The sequence below is a fragment of the Onthophagus taurus genome, chromosome 1, assembly GCF_036711975.1.
Source record: "Onthophagus taurus isolate NC chromosome 1, IU_Otau_3.0, whole genome shotgun sequence".
Classification (NCBI taxonomy): domain Eukaryota; kingdom Metazoa; phylum Arthropoda; class Insecta; order Coleoptera; family Scarabaeidae; genus Onthophagus; species Onthophagus taurus.
The window spans coordinates 42,238,632-42,255,256 of record NC_091966.1 but is presented as its reverse complement, the minus strand read 5'-3'; the positions used below and the strand labels follow the sequence as shown (position 1 = coordinate 42,255,256).

The 16,625-nt window shown below is 27.2% G+C and overlaps 3 protein-coding genes across 3 annotated transcripts; 1 reads left to right on the top strand and 2 right to left on the bottom strand.

Annotated features, from left to right (window-relative positions):
- Window positions 1–234: 234 nt before the first annotated feature.
- Window positions 235–1,132, bottom strand: LOC111417098 (glutathione S-transferase 1-like). The gene is made up of 2 exons (XM_023049280.2): window positions 929–1,132; window positions 235–826 (listed from the first exon to the last, which is right to left on the bottom strand). Exons 1-2 carry the CDS (start codon window positions 1,067–1,069, stop codon window positions 314–316), a joined length of 654 nt encoding a protein of 217 aa, XP_022905048.1. The 5' UTR covers window positions 1,070–1,132; the 3' UTR covers window positions 235–313.
- A 5,613-nt stretch (window positions 1,133–6,745) lies between these two features.
- LOC111422988 (glutathione S-transferase 1-like) lies at window positions 6,746–14,066 on the top strand. Its single transcript, XM_071201383.1, has 4 exons — window positions 6,746–6,922; window positions 7,202–7,862; window positions 13,257–13,463; window positions 13,534–14,066. Exons 2-4 carry the CDS (start codon window positions 7,746–7,748, stop codon window positions 13,849–13,851), a joined length of 642 nt encoding a protein of 213 aa, XP_071057484.1. The 5' UTR covers window positions 6,746–6,922; window positions 7,202–7,745; the 3' UTR covers window positions 13,852–14,066.
- Window positions 13,927–14,942, bottom strand: LOC111422987 (glutathione S-transferase 1-like). The gene is made up of 2 exons (XM_023056237.2): window positions 14,699–14,942; window positions 13,927–14,642 (listed from the first exon to the last, which is right to left on the bottom strand). The coding sequence occupies exons 1-2, from the start codon at window positions 14,837–14,839 to the stop codon at window positions 14,097–14,099; spliced, it is 687 nt and encodes a 228-aa protein (XP_022912005.2). The 5' UTR covers window positions 14,840–14,942; the 3' UTR covers window positions 13,927–14,096.
- Window positions 14,943–16,625: the final 1,683 nt, after the last annotated feature.

The following is a 16,625-nucleotide window of genomic DNA, read 5'->3' as shown; positions in this document are numbered from 1 at the left end:
TTTTTGATTTTTGCTTTTGTTAAATTAATTTTTTGTTTGTAAATTACACTAAACTACTAACAAAATATTTTTCCATTATATTGTATAATATTCTAAGTACTGAAGATGAAACATTAGTTTCGAAACATGTCTGCTTGAATTGAATTAAACATTTCAGTATTTCTCAAAACGTTTTTACTTTACCTACATCATATTTTAACTAAAACTAGAATTAACACTAGACCTATAACTAGAAAGTTTTAAATATTGTAAAAATCTTTTTTGTCCGTTCTAACGAGATCCGTTATATCGAGATTTTACTGTTATTATTAATTTAATGTCCCATTCGAAACTTAACCAACCCAGTGAATTTATCTAACCCCTTTTGATTCGCCTCTTCATAATAAGGCAATTCCTTAATATTCGCCAACCATTTCGATATTCCGGGAAAACGATTTTCCGCCACCGGAACCAATACGTTAGCTGTTGTAATCGTCGTGGCTATACAAAAATCGGCGATCGAAAGTTTTTTTCCAGCAACAAATCGGGAATGTTCCAAGAAAGTTTCTAAAATCCCATAAGCAGCCGAAAGAGAGTGCGCTTTATCTTTAGAAATCATTTTTGCGCCTTCTTTAAGAATCGGCTCGATGACAGCGAGATATTTCGGAAATAAAATTCCCGAATCGAAATGCATACGTTGATCGATTGTTGCACGTAATTCTGGATTTTTTGGGTATAAATCGTCGTTTTCGGAATATTTATTCATTAAATATGCGCAAATTGCGTGGCTATCCCATAAAATGAAGTTGTTATCTTCTAAAGTTGGTACGGTATGTTGAGGATTCATCTATAAAATAAAAAAATATTATATATATATATATAAAAATTTATATATATATATATATAAATTTATATATATATAAAAATTTATATATATATTAAATAATACCTTCATAAAAACTGGTGTTAAATGTTCCCCCGTTGAAATATCAAGACTTTGTATATCTAAATCAAGATTAATCGCTTTCGATAGAAGTAAAACGCTTCTAACAGCTGGACTAGAAATATCCGCGTATAATTTAGGAGGCATTTTTTTAATTTAAAAATATATACTTAATCGAATGACTGCTTTAACATAAATGGATTTAACCGCGCCGCATGTTTGCCATAAAATCGATTGCTTTTGCTGATAGGAGAGAATATTTTATCTGTCTCTTTATCTGATACATCGAGTAGCAATAAAAAAAACTTTTCCCAAATTATTTTTAACAACAATTAGTCAATTGTTACTTTTTTTGTTTGAGATTATGTCCTAATCCATATTATTTTATAAGTGTTTTTTTATTAATCTTATATCTTACGGTTAAAAGCGGTTAAATCAAACAAATTTTTTTCTAATCGTCTTGTTATCTTGAAATTTTATTTGCGTTGAGTAAATTAAATAAAAATTTATTAAAAAAGAGTATCTACGGTGTGGATAATAATATAACCAGCCAATTATTATAATTAGATTTATAAGCGAATCACAAAGAAAAGGGATATATGGATATTCTTAGCAAATTTACCGTTTTTTTGATATGAGTCACGACACCCTGTATATTATTTTATTATTAGAATCTACCGTTTAATACGAGTTCAACCATATGTAATACTTGAGACTTAATGTATTCAAAAAGGTCTTAAATACTAAAAAATGGAGTGGAAGATGGAACAAAAAAAAGTACATGATGTAATATATTCTTAAATCATGCGTATATTCGATAAGAACAAATTTAAATCATTAAATTCGGGTAATACAAGAATTAACTAAAAATAACTTCGATCGTAGATTAGAAATTAGTGACGTAATGATGGAAAAGATAAGAAATGACGCCAATTTCGTTGAGAAGATATGTTTTGCAGTCAAAGAAACCCTTACATTGTATGGGATTGTAAATTGTAATAATGTATGATATTGAAAAGTTGTAAAACTTTGATTGTTGATTGAAACTTTGTTGTAAATCCAGTTCTTGGAATATCAGTATGATAATTTCCCAAAGTGTTAATAAAAGTGTCGAACAATATTTGAAGTTTTGATAAAATTTTCGATGTTGCAATTTTTATCGATAATTTTCAAAATTCGCTATAAAATTAATTTCTTGAAGGATCCTTGCGTAAATATCAGCAATTATTAATTAAAGTATCCTCTTTTTAATGCAAAAAGCCGCTTTGAAAAATCACTTTTAGTTCTTGAGAAATAAATTTTTGAAATAATCGAAAATTTTTTCGAATTTTGCAATTTTCGCCGATTAAGATTTAAAAATTCGTATAAAATCCAGTTCTTAGAATGTGAGTTTGAAAATTTCCCAAAGTGTTAATAAAAGTGTCCTCTTTCCAATGAACCAACCCGTTTTGAAAAATAACTTTTAGTTTTTGAGAAAACAATATTTGAAGTTTTGATAACATTTTCAATGTTGCAATTTTCATCAATAATTTTCAAAATTCGCTATAAAATTAATTTCTTGAAGGATCCTTGTGGAAATATCACCAATTATTAATTAAAGTATCCTCTTTTTAATGCAAAAAGCCGTTTTGAAAAATCACTTTTAGTTCTTGAGAAATAAAATTTTTGAAATAATCCACAATTTTTTCGAATTTTGCAATTTTCGCCGATTAAGTTTTAAAAATTCGTATAAAATCAGTTCTTAGAATGTGAGTTTGAAAATTTCCCAAAATGTTAATAAAAGTGTCCTCTTTCCAATGAACCAACTCGTTTTGAAAAATAACTTCTAGTTTTTGAGAAAACAATATTTGAAGTTTTGATAAAATTTTCGATGTTGCAATTTTCATCGATAATTTTCAAAATTCGCTATAAAATTAATTTCTTGAAGGATACTTGTAGAAATATAACCAATTATTAATTAAAGTATCCTCTTTTTAATGCAAAAAGCCGTTTTGAAAAATCACTTTTAGTTCTTGAGAAATAAATTTTTGAAATGATCGACATTTATTTCGAATTTTGCAATTTTCGCCGATTAAGTTTAAAAAATTCGTATAAAATCCATTTCTTGGAATATTAAGTTTGAAAATTTCCCAAAGTGTTAATAAGAGTGTCCGCTTTCCAATGAACCAACACGATTTGAAAAATCACTTTTAGTTCTTAAGAAATACATTTTTGAAATGATCTACAATTTTTTTCAAATTTACAATTTCAGCCGATTAAGTTTTAAAAATTCGTATAAAATCGTTTTCTTGAAATATGAGTATGAAAATTTTTCAAAGTGTTAATAAAAGTGTCTTCTTTCCAATGAACCAACCCGTTTTGAAAAATAACTTCTAGTTTTTGAGAAAACAATATTTGAAGTTTTGATAAAATTTTCGATGTTACAATTTTTATTGATAACATTCAAAATTGGCTATAAAATTAATTTCTTGAAGGATCCTTGTGGAAATATAACCAATTATTAATTAAAGTATCCTCTTTTTAATGCAAAAAGCCGTTTTGAAAAACACTTTTAGTTCTTGAGAAATAAATTTTTGAAATAATCGACAATTTTTTCGAATTTTGAAGTGTTCGCCGGTTAAGTTTTAAAAATTCGTATAAAATCCATTTCTTGGAATATAAGTATGAAAATTTCCCAAAGTGTTAATAAAAGTGTCCTCTTTCCAATGAAATAACGCGTTTTAAAAAATAACTTTTAGTTTTTGAAAAAACAATATTTAAAGTTTTCATAAAATTTTCGATGTTGCAATTTTCATCGATAATTTTCAAAATTCGCTATAAAATTAATTTCTGGAAGGATCCTTGTGGAAATATCATCAATTATTAATTAAAGTATCCTCTTTTTAATGCAAAAAGCCGTTTTGACAAATCGCTTTTAGTTTTTGAGAAAAAAATTTTTGAAATGATCGACAATTTTTTCGAATTTGGCAATTTTCGCCGATTAAGATTTAAAAATTCGTATAAAATCCATTTCTTGGAATATTAGTATGAAAATTTCCCAAAATGTTAATAAAAGTGTCTTCTTTCCAATAAACTAACCCGTTTTGAAAAATAACTTTTAGTTTTTGAGAAAACAATATTTGAAGTTTTAATAACATTTTCAATGTTGCAATTTTCATCGATAATTTTCAAAATTCGTTATAAAATTAATTTCTTGAAGGATCCTTGTGGAAATATCACCAATTATTAATTAAAGTATCCTCTTTTTAATGCAAAAAGCCGTTTTGAAAAATCACTTTTAGTTCTTGAGAAATAAAATTTTTGAAATGATCGACAATTTTTTCGAATTTGGCAATTTTCGCCGATTAAGATTTAAAAATTCGTATAAAATCCATTTCTTGGAATATTAGTATGAAAATTTCCCAAAATGTTAATAAAAGTGTCTTCTTTCCAATAAACTAACCCGTTTTGAAAAATAACTTTTAGTTTTTGAAAAAACAGTATTTGAAGTTTTGATAAAATTTTCAATGTTGCAATTTTCATCGATAACTTTCAAAATTCGCTATAAAATTAATTTCTTGAAGGATCTTTGTGGAAATATCACCAATTATTAATTAAAGTATCCTCTTTTTAATGCAAAAAGCCATTTTGAAAAATCACTTTTAGTTCTTGAGAAATAAATTTTTGAAGTGATTGACAATTTTTTCGGATTTTGCAAATTTCACCGATTAAGTTTTAAAAATTCGTATAAAATCCATTTCTTGGAATATGAGTTTGAAAATTTCCCAAAGTGTTAATAAAAGTGTCCTCTTTCCAATGAACCTACCCATTTTGAAAAATAACTTTTAGTTTTTGAGAAAAGAATATTTGAAGTTTTGATAAAATTTTTGATGTTGCACTTTTTATCGATAATTTTCAAAATTCGCTATAAAATTAATTTCTTGAAGGATCTTTGTGGAAATATCACCAATTGTTAATTAAAGTATCCTTTTTTTAATGCAAAAAGCCGTTTTGAAAAATCACTTTTAGTTCTTGAGAAATAAAATTTTTGAAATAATCGACAATTTTTTCGAATTTTGCAATTTTCGTCGATTAAGTTTTAAAAATTCGTATAAAATCCATTTCTTGGAATATTAGTATAAAATTTTCCCAAAGTGTTAATAAGAGTGTCCTCTTCCAATGAACCAACCCGTTTTGAAAAATAACTTTTAGTTTTTGAAAAAACAGTATTTGAAGTTTTGATAAAATTTTCAATGTTGCAATTTTCATCGATAACTTTCAAAATTCGCTATAAAATTAATTTCTTGAAGGATCTTTGTGGAAATATCACCAATTATTAATTAAAGTATCCTCTTTTTAATGCAAAAAGCCATTTTGAAAAATCACTTTTAGTTCTTGAGAAATAAATTTTTGAAGTGATTGACAATTTTTTCGGATTTTGCAAATTTCACCGATTAAGTTTTAAAAATTCGTATAAAATCCATTTCTTGGAATATGAGTTTGAAAATTTCCCAAAGTGTTAATAAAAGTGTCCTCTTTCCAATGAACCTACCCATTTTGAAAAATAACTTTTAGTTTTTGAGAAAAGAATATTTGAAGTTTTGATACAATTTTTGATGTTGCACTTTTTATCGATAATTTTCAAAATTCGCTATAAAATTAATTTCTTGAAGGATCTTTGTGGAAATATCACCAATTGTTAATTAAAGTATCCTTTTTTTAATACAAAAAGCCGTTTTGAAAATCACTTTTAGTTCTTGAGAAATAAATTTTTGAAATAATCGACAATGTTTTCGAATTTTGCAATTTTCGCCGATTAAGTTTTAAAAATTCGTATAAAATCCAGTTCTTGGAATATGAGTTTGAAAATTTCCCAAAGTGTTAATAAAAGTGTCCTCTTTCCAATGAACCAACCCGTTTTCAAAAATAACTTTTAGTTTTTGAAAAAACAGTATTTGAAGTTTTGATAAAATTTTCGCTGTTGCAATTTTTATCGATAATTTTCAAAATTCGCTATAAAATTAATTTCTTTAAGGATCTTTGTGAAAATATCACCAATTATTAATTAAAGTATCCTCTTTTTAATGCAAAAAGCCGTTTTGAAAAATCGCTTTTAGTTTTTAAGAAATAAACTTTTGAAATAATCGACAATTTTTTCGAATTTTGCAATTTTCGTCGATTAAGTTTTAAAAATTCGTATAAAATCCAGTTCTTAGAATGTGAGTTTGAAAATTTCCCAAAATGTTAATAAAAGTGTCCTCTTTCCAATGAACCAACTCGTTTTGAAAAATAACTTCTAGTTTTTGAGAAAACAATATTTGAAGTTTTGATAAAATTTTCAATGTTGCAATTTTCATCGATAATTTTCAAAATTCGCTATAAAATTAATTTCTTGCAGGATCCTTGTGGAAACATCACCAATTATTAATTAAAGTATCCTCTTTTTAATGCAACAAGCCGTTTTAAAAAATCACTTTTAGTTTTTGAGAAAGCAATATTTGAAATTTTGATAAAATTTTTGATGTTGCAAATTTGTTGAAATTTAAATAGTTGTTAATAAAAATTAAATTATATAATGTATAAAATAAAAAATATAACTAAATAAAACATACTAAAAATATATATTATATAAACTTTTTACCACTCAATACTTTATTTAAAAATCTTCCCAACGTAGGTGTACCCAGTTTTCGAACCATTGTGGGTGGTTCAAGTAAAAGATTCTCGTTATTCTTGTCTTAGTATGACTCATTGGTGTTTACCACGTTAAAAAAAAATAACAACAAAAAATATAAACCTTTTTTTTAATAATATAGTTTATAAAAGAATGTAACGGTAAAATAATTGTTTTTTACTTCCTAATTCGTATAGAAAGTATCGCCAAAAGTGTTATTGGGTTCCATTTCACCTTTACCTTCCTTTACAGCAACAGCATTCATTGTAAAACGGTCATAGTCCATTAATCTTAAGCCGCGCGGTGTCAAGACGAGGATTTTTCTTGTAATTGGAAGCAAAAATAAGGTAATTTTTAAAAAAATTATATTTTTTTATCTTTGAATATTCTTGGCAAAGATATTTCAAGTTAAGTGCCTTTCTATATATAAACTATGAAAATGTCCAGACTAAAGTGTGACCGGGTAGATATTTCAACGATGCGTAGCTATTTAGCGAGTTTTGTTCGTTTTTTTTAAGTTTAAAAATAACAACCAACAAGATTAGCATCAAGTGCAAAATGAAAACTTTGACCCCTAACATAAAATTTTTATATATGTTTTAATTAACTTTATTTATTTTTTTTAGCCTCCCAACTCATTAATTAAGTTTAATCCCATTAAAACCATACAAATACGAAAAGACCATCATATTTTTGAGCGTCACGACGGCGACGCTATTACGTCTGCGTCGTAATGTAAAAATCAACTCTGCAGGATCCCGGTTTTGCTCCTGCAGCACATCTGATCGAATCTACAGGTCAACGTTTTCATTCGCACTATTCGCACTCAATCTCCAGGTCAAAACGTTTACTCAAAAAAAAAATCTATTAATCATAAAAAGCAAATTAAAATAATTAAAAAGTGTGAACACTTCAATAAATTTAATCGTTTTACATCAATCAGAATGAAATGTATCTAAAAGAATTCGAATTAACTCATCGTAATAAATATTTAAAACGTTATTTTATTATGTGTCGCTGCATTAGTGTTTGGTGACTAATGGGTAAAGACCGTGAATTGGTTAATTGGATAATTGGAAAAGAAGGATAGGAAGAGAAATAATTCGGACGGAATATTGGAAGGACGAAGGTTTTTTCTTTTTTTTTTTTAATTGTTATCAAGAGGTTGAAATGGCGTTAATTTTATATCACGATCCGACCAATTGTGGTTCTAGGGCGGTTGTTTTGGTTGCTAAAGAACTAGAAGTTGAACTTATTTACAGGGATTTAAAAGACTGCCAAAATCAAGTAAGTTCATAAATTAATTAATCCATTTTTTTTTAATTCAATTTTAATTTTAATCTAAGAATTAATAAATTTTTAAGTTATAAATTTTAATTTTAATTAAATTACAAATTTAAATGTATGCAACCCAAATGTTACTATACCATAATGGGTTGCCTAACAACCTAAATATTTTTGAAAAGTTATTAATTTAATGTTTTATTTAATAGTTAATTCAGATCAATGATTACAAATTACACATTTTTCAAGGATCCTTCTGGAAATATCACCAATTATTAATTATAGTATCCTCTTTTCTGTTCTTGAGAAATAAATTTTTGAAATGATCGATTATTTTTCGAATTTTGCAGTTTTCGCCGATTAAATTTTAAAAATTCGTATAAATCCAGTTCTTGGAATATGAGAAAATTTCCCAAAGTAATAATAAAAGTGTTCTCTTTCCAATGAACCAACCCGTTTTGAAGAAAAACTTTTAGTTTTTGAGAAAACAATATTTGAAGTTTTGATAAAATTTTCGATGTTGCAATTTTCATCGATAACTTTCAAAATTCGCTACAAAATTAATTTCTTGAAGGATTCTTGTGGAAATACCTCCAATTATTAATTAAAGTATCCTGTTTTTAATGCAAAAAGCCGTTTTGAAAAATCACTTTTAATTGTTGAGAAATAAATTTTTGAAATAATCGAAAATGTTTCAAAATTTGCAATTTTTGTCGATTAAATTTTAAAAATTCGTATAAAATCCAGTTCTTGGAATATGAGTTTGAAAATTTTCCAAAATTTTAATAAAAGTGTCCTCTTTCCAATAATCCAACCCGTTTTGAAAAATAACTTTCAGTTTTTGAGAAAATAATAATTGAAGTTTTGAAAAAATTTTCGATGTTGCAATTTTCATCGATAATTTTCAAAATTCGCTATAAGATTAATTTCTTGAAGGATCCTTGTGGAAAGACCACCAATTATTAATTAAAGTATCCTCTTTGCAATGAACTAACCCGTTTTTAAAAATAACTTTTAGTTTTTGAGAAAACAATATTTGAAGTTTTGATAAAATTTTCAATGTTGTAATTTTCATCGATAATTTTCAATTTTTGAAATGATTGACAGTTTTTTCGAATTAGCTATTTTCGCCGATTAAGTTTTAAAAATTCGTATAAAATCCAGTTCTTGGAATATGAGTTTGAAAATTTCCAAAAATGTTAATAAAAGTATCCTCTTTTTAATGAACCAACCCGTTTTGAAAAATAACTTTTAGTTTTTGAGAAAACAATATTTGAAGTTTTGATAAAATTTTCGATGTTGTGCAATTTTCATTGATAACATTCAAAATTCGCTATAACATTTATTTTTTGAAGGATCCTTGTGGATATATCACCAATTATATATATTTTAAGTTATAAATTTTAATTTTAATTAAATTACAAATTTAAATGTATGCAACCCAAATATTATTTTAGTATAATGGGTTGCCTCATTATCAGAAATATTTTTAAAAAGTTTTAATTACACATTTTTGTAATTTTCGAAATTTGTTAAACTCTGTCTAAAGGATTACAAATTGCTTCTTGGTTACAATCACTAAACATTGAAATTGTTGCTGTGTTCTTTGACAATTACTACAAGTTTTGGCAAAAATGCTTGGTAAATAACTCTGTCGAGTTTTTAGTAACTCTTTAACGTTATCAAAAAAAAAACACAAATGATTTTTGTATTCAAAACTACCAATTAGTTGTACTAAACTCAATAAATAATTACAACTTGACCTTTTGATTCACTTTGACATTAATTTTTAACCAATGTTATTATTGATTGACATCAAGTTGGGGCAGTTGGGTTTTGGAGTTCGAACTTTTCGTTCATATTGTGCTCCAGCTACAGAGTTTCCACTGATCCTTATTGTATTGTATAGATACTTTGTTCTTTCTTCGGCTCTCTGTTATTAAAAGTTTCTGTCCCGTGGATTTTATTTCTTACATGTGTGTTTCGACATTTACAAATATAATATACGACAATTTTAAAAACAACAAACACACACAAGTAGAAAGAATTTTTCTTCTGCAGGCTAGGGGTCCAACTTTCATAGGATACTATGAGGACCCTTGGAGACATAGATTACTTTGAAATATATCACAGCCTGCAAATGTAAAATCTTCAAAATATATATCAAATGAGCCAGTAGCTAGCAAATAGTTTCTGTCGTTAGATCAGTGGTTCCCAATCTTTTGTGTCCTATCTCCCCTTTCTGGAAGTTGGCTACCACCTATCGCTCCTTGTCATTTTCATTGTATGCCTAATTTTAATTTTAATAATCTGGTTTATGTTCGTCAAGTTCAGGCGCAAGTCTCCTTTGAAGCAAATGTCCACCTTAGTTCTTTGTTTTATGAGGAGCTGGACAACAGAACTAAATCCTTTTTCATCTAAATATGTTGACGTGCAAGTATGTTCAAGTTTTCCCCACAGTTGAACGGATTATCTAAAGTTTATTCAGCATAATTTTTCGAATTTTGCAATTTTTGCCGATTAAGTTTTAAAAATTCGTATAAAATCCAGTTTTTGGAATATGAGTATGAAAATTTACCAAAGTGTTAATAAAAGTGTCCTCTTTCCAATGGACCAACCCGTTTTGAAAAATAACTTTTAGTTTTTCAGAAAACAATATTTGAAGTTATGATTAAATTTCCGATGTTGCAATTTTCATCGATAATTTTCAAAATTCGCTATAAAATTAATTTCTTGAAGGATCCTTGTGAAAATGTCACCAATTATTAATTAAAGTATCCTCTTTTTAATGCAAAAAGCCGATTTGAAAAATCACTTTTAGTTCTTGAGAAAAAAATTTTTAAATGGTCAACATTTTTTTCGAATTTTGCAATTTTCGTAGATCAAATTTTAATAATTCGTATAAAATCCATTTCTTGGAATATCAGTATGAAAATTTCCCAAAGTGTTAATAAAAGTGTCCTCTTTCCGATGAACCAACCCGTTTTGCCAAATAACCTTTAGCTTTTGAGAAAATAATATTTCAAGTTTTGATAAAATTTTCGATGTTGCAATTTTCATCGATAATTTTCAAAATTCGCTATAAAATTAATTTCTTGAAGGATCCTTCTGGAAATATCACCAATTATTAATTATAGTATCCTCTTCTTAATGCAAAAAGCCGTTTTGAAAAATCACTTTTAGTTTTTGAGAAATAAATCATCGAGAATTTTTTTGAATTTTGCAAGTTTCGCCAATTAAGTTTTAAAAATTCGTATAAAATTCATTTCTTGGAATATGAGGTTGAAAATTTCCCAAAATGTTAATAAAAGTGTCCTCTTTCCAGTGAACCAACTCGTTTTGAAAAATAACTTTTAGTTTTTGAGAAAACAATATTTCAAGTTTTGATAAAATTTTCAATGTTGCAATTTTCATCAATAATTTTCAAAATTCGCTGTAAAGTTAATTTCTTGAAAGATCCTTGTGGAAATATCACCAATTATAAATTAAAGTATCCTCTTGTTAATGCAACAAGCCGTTTTGAAAAATCACTTTTAGTTTTTGAGAAATAAATTTTTGAAATCATCGACAATTTTTTCGAACTTTGCAATTTTCGCCGATTAAGTTTTAAAAATTCGTATAAAATCCTGTTCTTAGAATGTGAGTTTGAAAATTCCCCAAAGTGTTAATAAAAGTGTCCTCTTTCCAATGAACCAACCCGTTTTGAATAATAACTTTTAGTTTTTGAGAAAACAATATTTGAAGTTTTGATAAAATTTTCGATGTTGCAATTTTCATCGATAACTTTCAAAATTCGCTACAAAATTAATTTCTTGAAGGATCCTCGTGGAAATATCAACAATTATTAATTAAAGTATCCTCTTTTTAATGCAAAAAGCCGTTTTGAAAAATCAATTTTAGTTCTTGAGAAAAAAATTTTTGAAATAATCGATAATTTTTTCAAATTTTGCAATTTTCGCCGATTAAGTTTTAAAAATTTGTATAAAATCCATTTCTTGGAATATGAGTATTAAAATTTCCCATAGTGTTAATAAAGGTGTCCTCTTTCCAATGAATCAACCCGTTTTTAAAAATAACTTTTAGTTTTTGAGAAAACAGTATTAATTTGATAAAATTTTCGATGTTGCAATTTTCATCGATAACTTTCAAAATTTGCTACAAAATTAATTTCTTGAAGGATCCTTATGGAAATTTCACCAATTATCAATTAAAGTATCCTCTTTTTAATGCAAAAAGTCGTTTTGAAAAATCACTTTCAGTTCTTGAAAAATAAATTTTTTAAATGATCGACAATTTTTTCGAATTTTGCAATTTTTGTCGATTAAGTTTTAAAAATTCGTATAAAATCCATTTCTTGGAATATTAGTATGAAAATTTCCCAAAGTGTTAATAAAAGTGTCCTCTTTCCAATGAACCAACCCGTTTTGAAAAATAACTTTTAGTTTTTGAAAAAACAGTATTTGAAGTTTTGATAAAATTTTCAATGTTGCAATTTTCATCGATAACTTTCAAAATTCGCTACAAAATTAATTTCTTGAAGGATCCTTGTGGAAATATCGCCAATTATTAATTAAAGTATCCTCTTTTTAATGTTAAAAGGCGTTTTGAAAAATTACTTTTAATTCTTGAGAAATAAATTTTTGAAATAATCGAAATTTTTTTCGAATTTTGCTATTTTTGTCGATTAAGTTTTAAAAATTCGTATAAAATCCATTTCTGGGAATATTAGTATAAAAAATTAACAAAGTGTTAATAAAAGTGTCCTCTTTCCAATGAACCAACCCGTTTTGAAAAATAACTTTTAGTTTTTGAGAAAACAATATTTGAAGTATTGATAAACTTTTCGATGTTGCAATTTTCATCGATAACTTTCAAAATTCGCTACAAAATTAATTTCTTGAAGGATCCTCGTGGAAATATCAACAATTATTAATTAAAGTATCCTCTTTTTAATGCAAAAAGCCGTTTTGAAAAATCAATTTTAGTTCTTGAGAAAAAAATTTTTGAAATAATCGATAATTTTTTCGAATTTTGCAATTTTCGCCGATTAAGTTTTAAAAATTTGTATAAAATCCATTTCTTGGAATATGAGTATTAAAATTTCCCAAAGTGTTAATAAAAGTGTCCTCTTTCCAATGATTCAACCCGTTTTTAAAAATAACTTTTAGTTTTTGAGAAAACAATATTAATTTGATAAAATTTTCGATGTTGCAATTTTCATCGATAACTTTCAAAATTCGCTATAAAATTAATTTCTTGAAGGATCCTCATGGAAATTTCACCAATTATCAATTAAAGTATCCCCTTTTTAATGCAAAAAGCCGTTTTGAAAAATCACTTTCAGTTCTTGAGAAATAAATTTTTGAAATGATCGAATATATTATTTTTTATTTACAGGATTTAGTTGTAACTTCCGATGTGATACTAGTTGATACAGAATCAAACGATTTTATAACAAACCCCAGAAAAATTTTAATGTACTTAGTTGATAGATCGAGAATAAATCACCCAGCTTATCCGAACGACGAATCAGTAAAAGCAAAAATACAAGAAATTCTCGATTTGGATGAACAATTTTTAAAACCACCGTTAAATTGCATATTGGTAAGCTAAATTAAATAATTTTTTTACTTAATTAACTTCAATACAAAAATTAATTAACTATTTATTTCAGCATGCAGTTTTAGTTTCGAATCTTATAGAACTCTCAAACAAAGTCATCGTTTCACTACAAGAATCGTATAATTGCTTGGAACGAAGATTACAAGATAGTCAATATCTTACAGGGGACTCTTTAACGATTGCGGATCTTTCTTGTTTAGCAACTGTTAGTACTGCGACTGTTTTTACCCCAATTTGTTCGGCTAGACATCCGAAATTGTTTCAATGGTTCTCGACTTGTAAGAAATTACCGTATTATAAAGAAGCGAATAGTAACGGACTTGCAAAATTGGATTTGTTAGTCGAAGATGTTTTAGGTAGAAGAATTTGAATACATGAGCCCATATTTATTGTGATCTAACCCCTTATACACATATTTAATATTTATTAGATTAAAAAAAAAACGTTTATTGTAACATGTTTTTATTTGTCAATATTGTGTGATAACGAATTGCTATTTGATCGAATTACTATTTACTTAAACAAGTGATTTCCAAAAGAATTTATACTGTTAAATAGTAATAATAAAGCTTTGTTTCTTTTAAACTTTTATAAAAACAATGTTGTTGATACACTTTAATTCCCAATATTCATCGTTATATTTTTAGAAGCTTTTAAAACCTTTTCCTGCATTAATTTGCCAAGTTGATTTAAACCCTCTTGGTTCGCAAGTTCGTAATAGGGTAAATCTTGACTTCGCTCTAAATACCTCATTAATTTTGGCGTGGTTTTTGATGATACAGGAAATATGTAATCTAAAGTACTCAGCGAAGACATGCAACTAAAATCGGCTACGGTTAATTTATCTCCAGCTATCCATTCGTTCTGAGTTAAAAACTTTTCGGCAAACGCATAAATTTGTTTGACGGCTATCAATTGATGTTGATTCAAATTTCTCATTTGCTTGAATAATATTGAAACGACCGAGTTGTATATGCAAGGATACATTAATCCGCTATCAAAATGCAATCGTTGATTAATGATTGCTCTTTGATACGGATCCGCTGGATATAAAGAATAATCCGGGGCATATTTTTGTACTAAATAAATGTTGATAGCGTGGCTATCCCAAATTATTGCATCACCATCAACTAAAGTCGGCACCGTGTGTTGAGGATTTATCTACACATAAAAAAGGGTTACTTTATATTAAAGTTATACAATAAATAAATAAATACCTTTGGTAATTGCGTTTGCAAGTACTTTCTGGTCAAAATGTCCACGTCTTCGTATTGAACGTTAAGGTGTAGCGCGTTTAGCGCCAATTTTACAGCCCTACAAGGTGGACTAATCGCACAGAAAAATAGTTTTAAAACCATAACTAGTTAGCTCCCAAATAAGACTTTAAATTTTGATTTATCTTGAATATTAATTTTTTCTTTTAATTAATTGACACTTTTTATTTCACATTGACATTTATATGCAAACAAATACATATCAACAATTTATGTGACATGGCGTATTTCAGTGTATTAAACCGAGGTCACTTGCGGCCGAGGCGATACATTGTTTGACACCAGTCTTGTTTTGATCATATTAACACAAGATTGATATAGATTGACGCTGATATACCCAATATCGCTGTATTAAGCCAAGGTCACTTGCGACCGAGGCTGTATATTGTTTGACACCAGTCTTGTGTTGATATGGTATTAAATGTAGCGCCTCGCCTGCATGCGACCTCGGCTTAATACAATAACAACGTGTATTTCAGCGTACTAAGCCGAGGCACAGAATATTATAGCGAGTTGCCAAGGTATGCTGTTATTGGTGCTAAAGTTTCGGAATACCGCTAGTATCACTTCTGTTTATTCTGTGCCAAGGTCACAATGAAGAAATTATTTTTGATGTGTTGAATCTAGATTAAATTTGCTATGGAATGGTGTTTAAATCATCTTGATATCTAAATTCGTTCTTGAGATATGATTTGTTTAATTACATTTTTATCAACTTAACCTCAATAACTGCAAAATTTATAGAAATAAAGGAAACATTTTTGGTGTGTTGAATCTAGATTAAATTTGCTATAAAATGGTGTTTATTTCATGATGATATGTCAATTCGTTCTTGAGATATGATCTTTTTGAGTTGCATTTTTATCAACTTAACCTCAATAACTACAGAGTTGATTTAAAAAAATTATATCTCCACGATATATAGGAATAAAGGAATCATTTTTATTGTGTTAAATCTAAATTAAATTTACTGTAGAATGGTGTTTAAATCATCTTTATACCTAAATTCGTTCTTGAGATATGATTCTTTTGATTACATTTTTATCAACTTAACCCCAATAACTAGAGTTGATTTAAAAAAATCATATCTCCGAGATTTATAGGAATAAAGGAAACATTTTTGGTGTGTTGAATCTAGATTAAATTTGCTATAGAATGGTGTTTAAATCATCTTGATACCTAAATTCGTTCTTGAGATATGATTCTTTTGATTACATTTTTATCGACGTAACCTCAACAACTGCAGAGTTGATTTAAAAAAATCATATCTCCGAGATTTATAGGAATGAAGAAATTATTTTTGATGTGTTGAATCTAGATTAAATTTACTATAAAATGGTGTTTATTTCATGATGATATCTCAATTCGTTCTTGAGATATGATCTTTTTGAGTTGCATTTTTATCAACTTAACCCCAATAAATAGAGCTGATTTAAAAAAATCGTATCTCCGAGATTTATAGAAATGAAGAAATTATTTTTGGTATCTTCAATCTAGATTAAATTTACTATAAAATGGTATTTATTTCATGATGATATTTCAATTCGTTCTTGAGATATGATCTTTTTGAGTTGCATTTTTATCAACTTAACCTCAATAACTGCAGAGTTGATTTAAAAAGATCGTATCTCCGAGATTTATAGGAACGAAGAAATTATTTTTGGTATGTTGAATCTAGATTAAATTTACTATAAAATGGTGTTTATTTCATGATGATATCTCAATTCGTTCTTGAGATATGATTTTTTTGAGTTGCATTTTTATCAACTTAAGCTCAATAACTACAATCGTATCTCCGAGATTTATAGGAATAAAGGAATCATTTTTGTTGTGTTAAATCTAGATTAAATTTACTATAGAATGGTATTTA

Bases quoted from the DNA above. Each gene is read 5' to 3' on its own strand.
- LOC111422988 (XM_071201383.1), top strand. From the start codon at position 7,746: ATGGCGTTAATTTTATATCACGATCCGACCAATTGTGGTTCTAGGGCG. The intron at 7,863-13,256 runs GTAAGTTCATAA...TTTTATTTACAG, and splicing joins TAAAAGACTGCCAAAATCAA to GATTTAGTTGTAACTTCCGA. The intron at 13,464-13,533 runs GTAAGCTAAATT...TATTTATTTCAG, and splicing joins CACCGTTAAATTGCATATTG to CATGCAGTTTTAGTTTCGAA.
- LOC111417098 (XM_023049280.2), bottom strand. From the start codon at position 1,069: ATGCCTCCTAAATTATACGCGGATATTTCTAGTCCAGCTGTTAGAAGC. The intron at 827-928 runs GTATTATTTAAT...TTTATTTTATAG, and splicing joins TAACACCAGTTTTTATGAAG to ATGAATCCTCAACATACCGT.
- LOC111422987 (XM_023056237.2), bottom strand. From the start codon at position 14,839: ATGGTTTTAAAACTATTTTTCTGTGCGATTAGTCCACCTTGTAGGGCT. The intron at 14,643-14,698 runs GTATTTATTTAT...TTTTATGTGTAG, and splicing joins TGCAAACGCAATTACCAAAG to ATAAATCCTCAACACACGGT.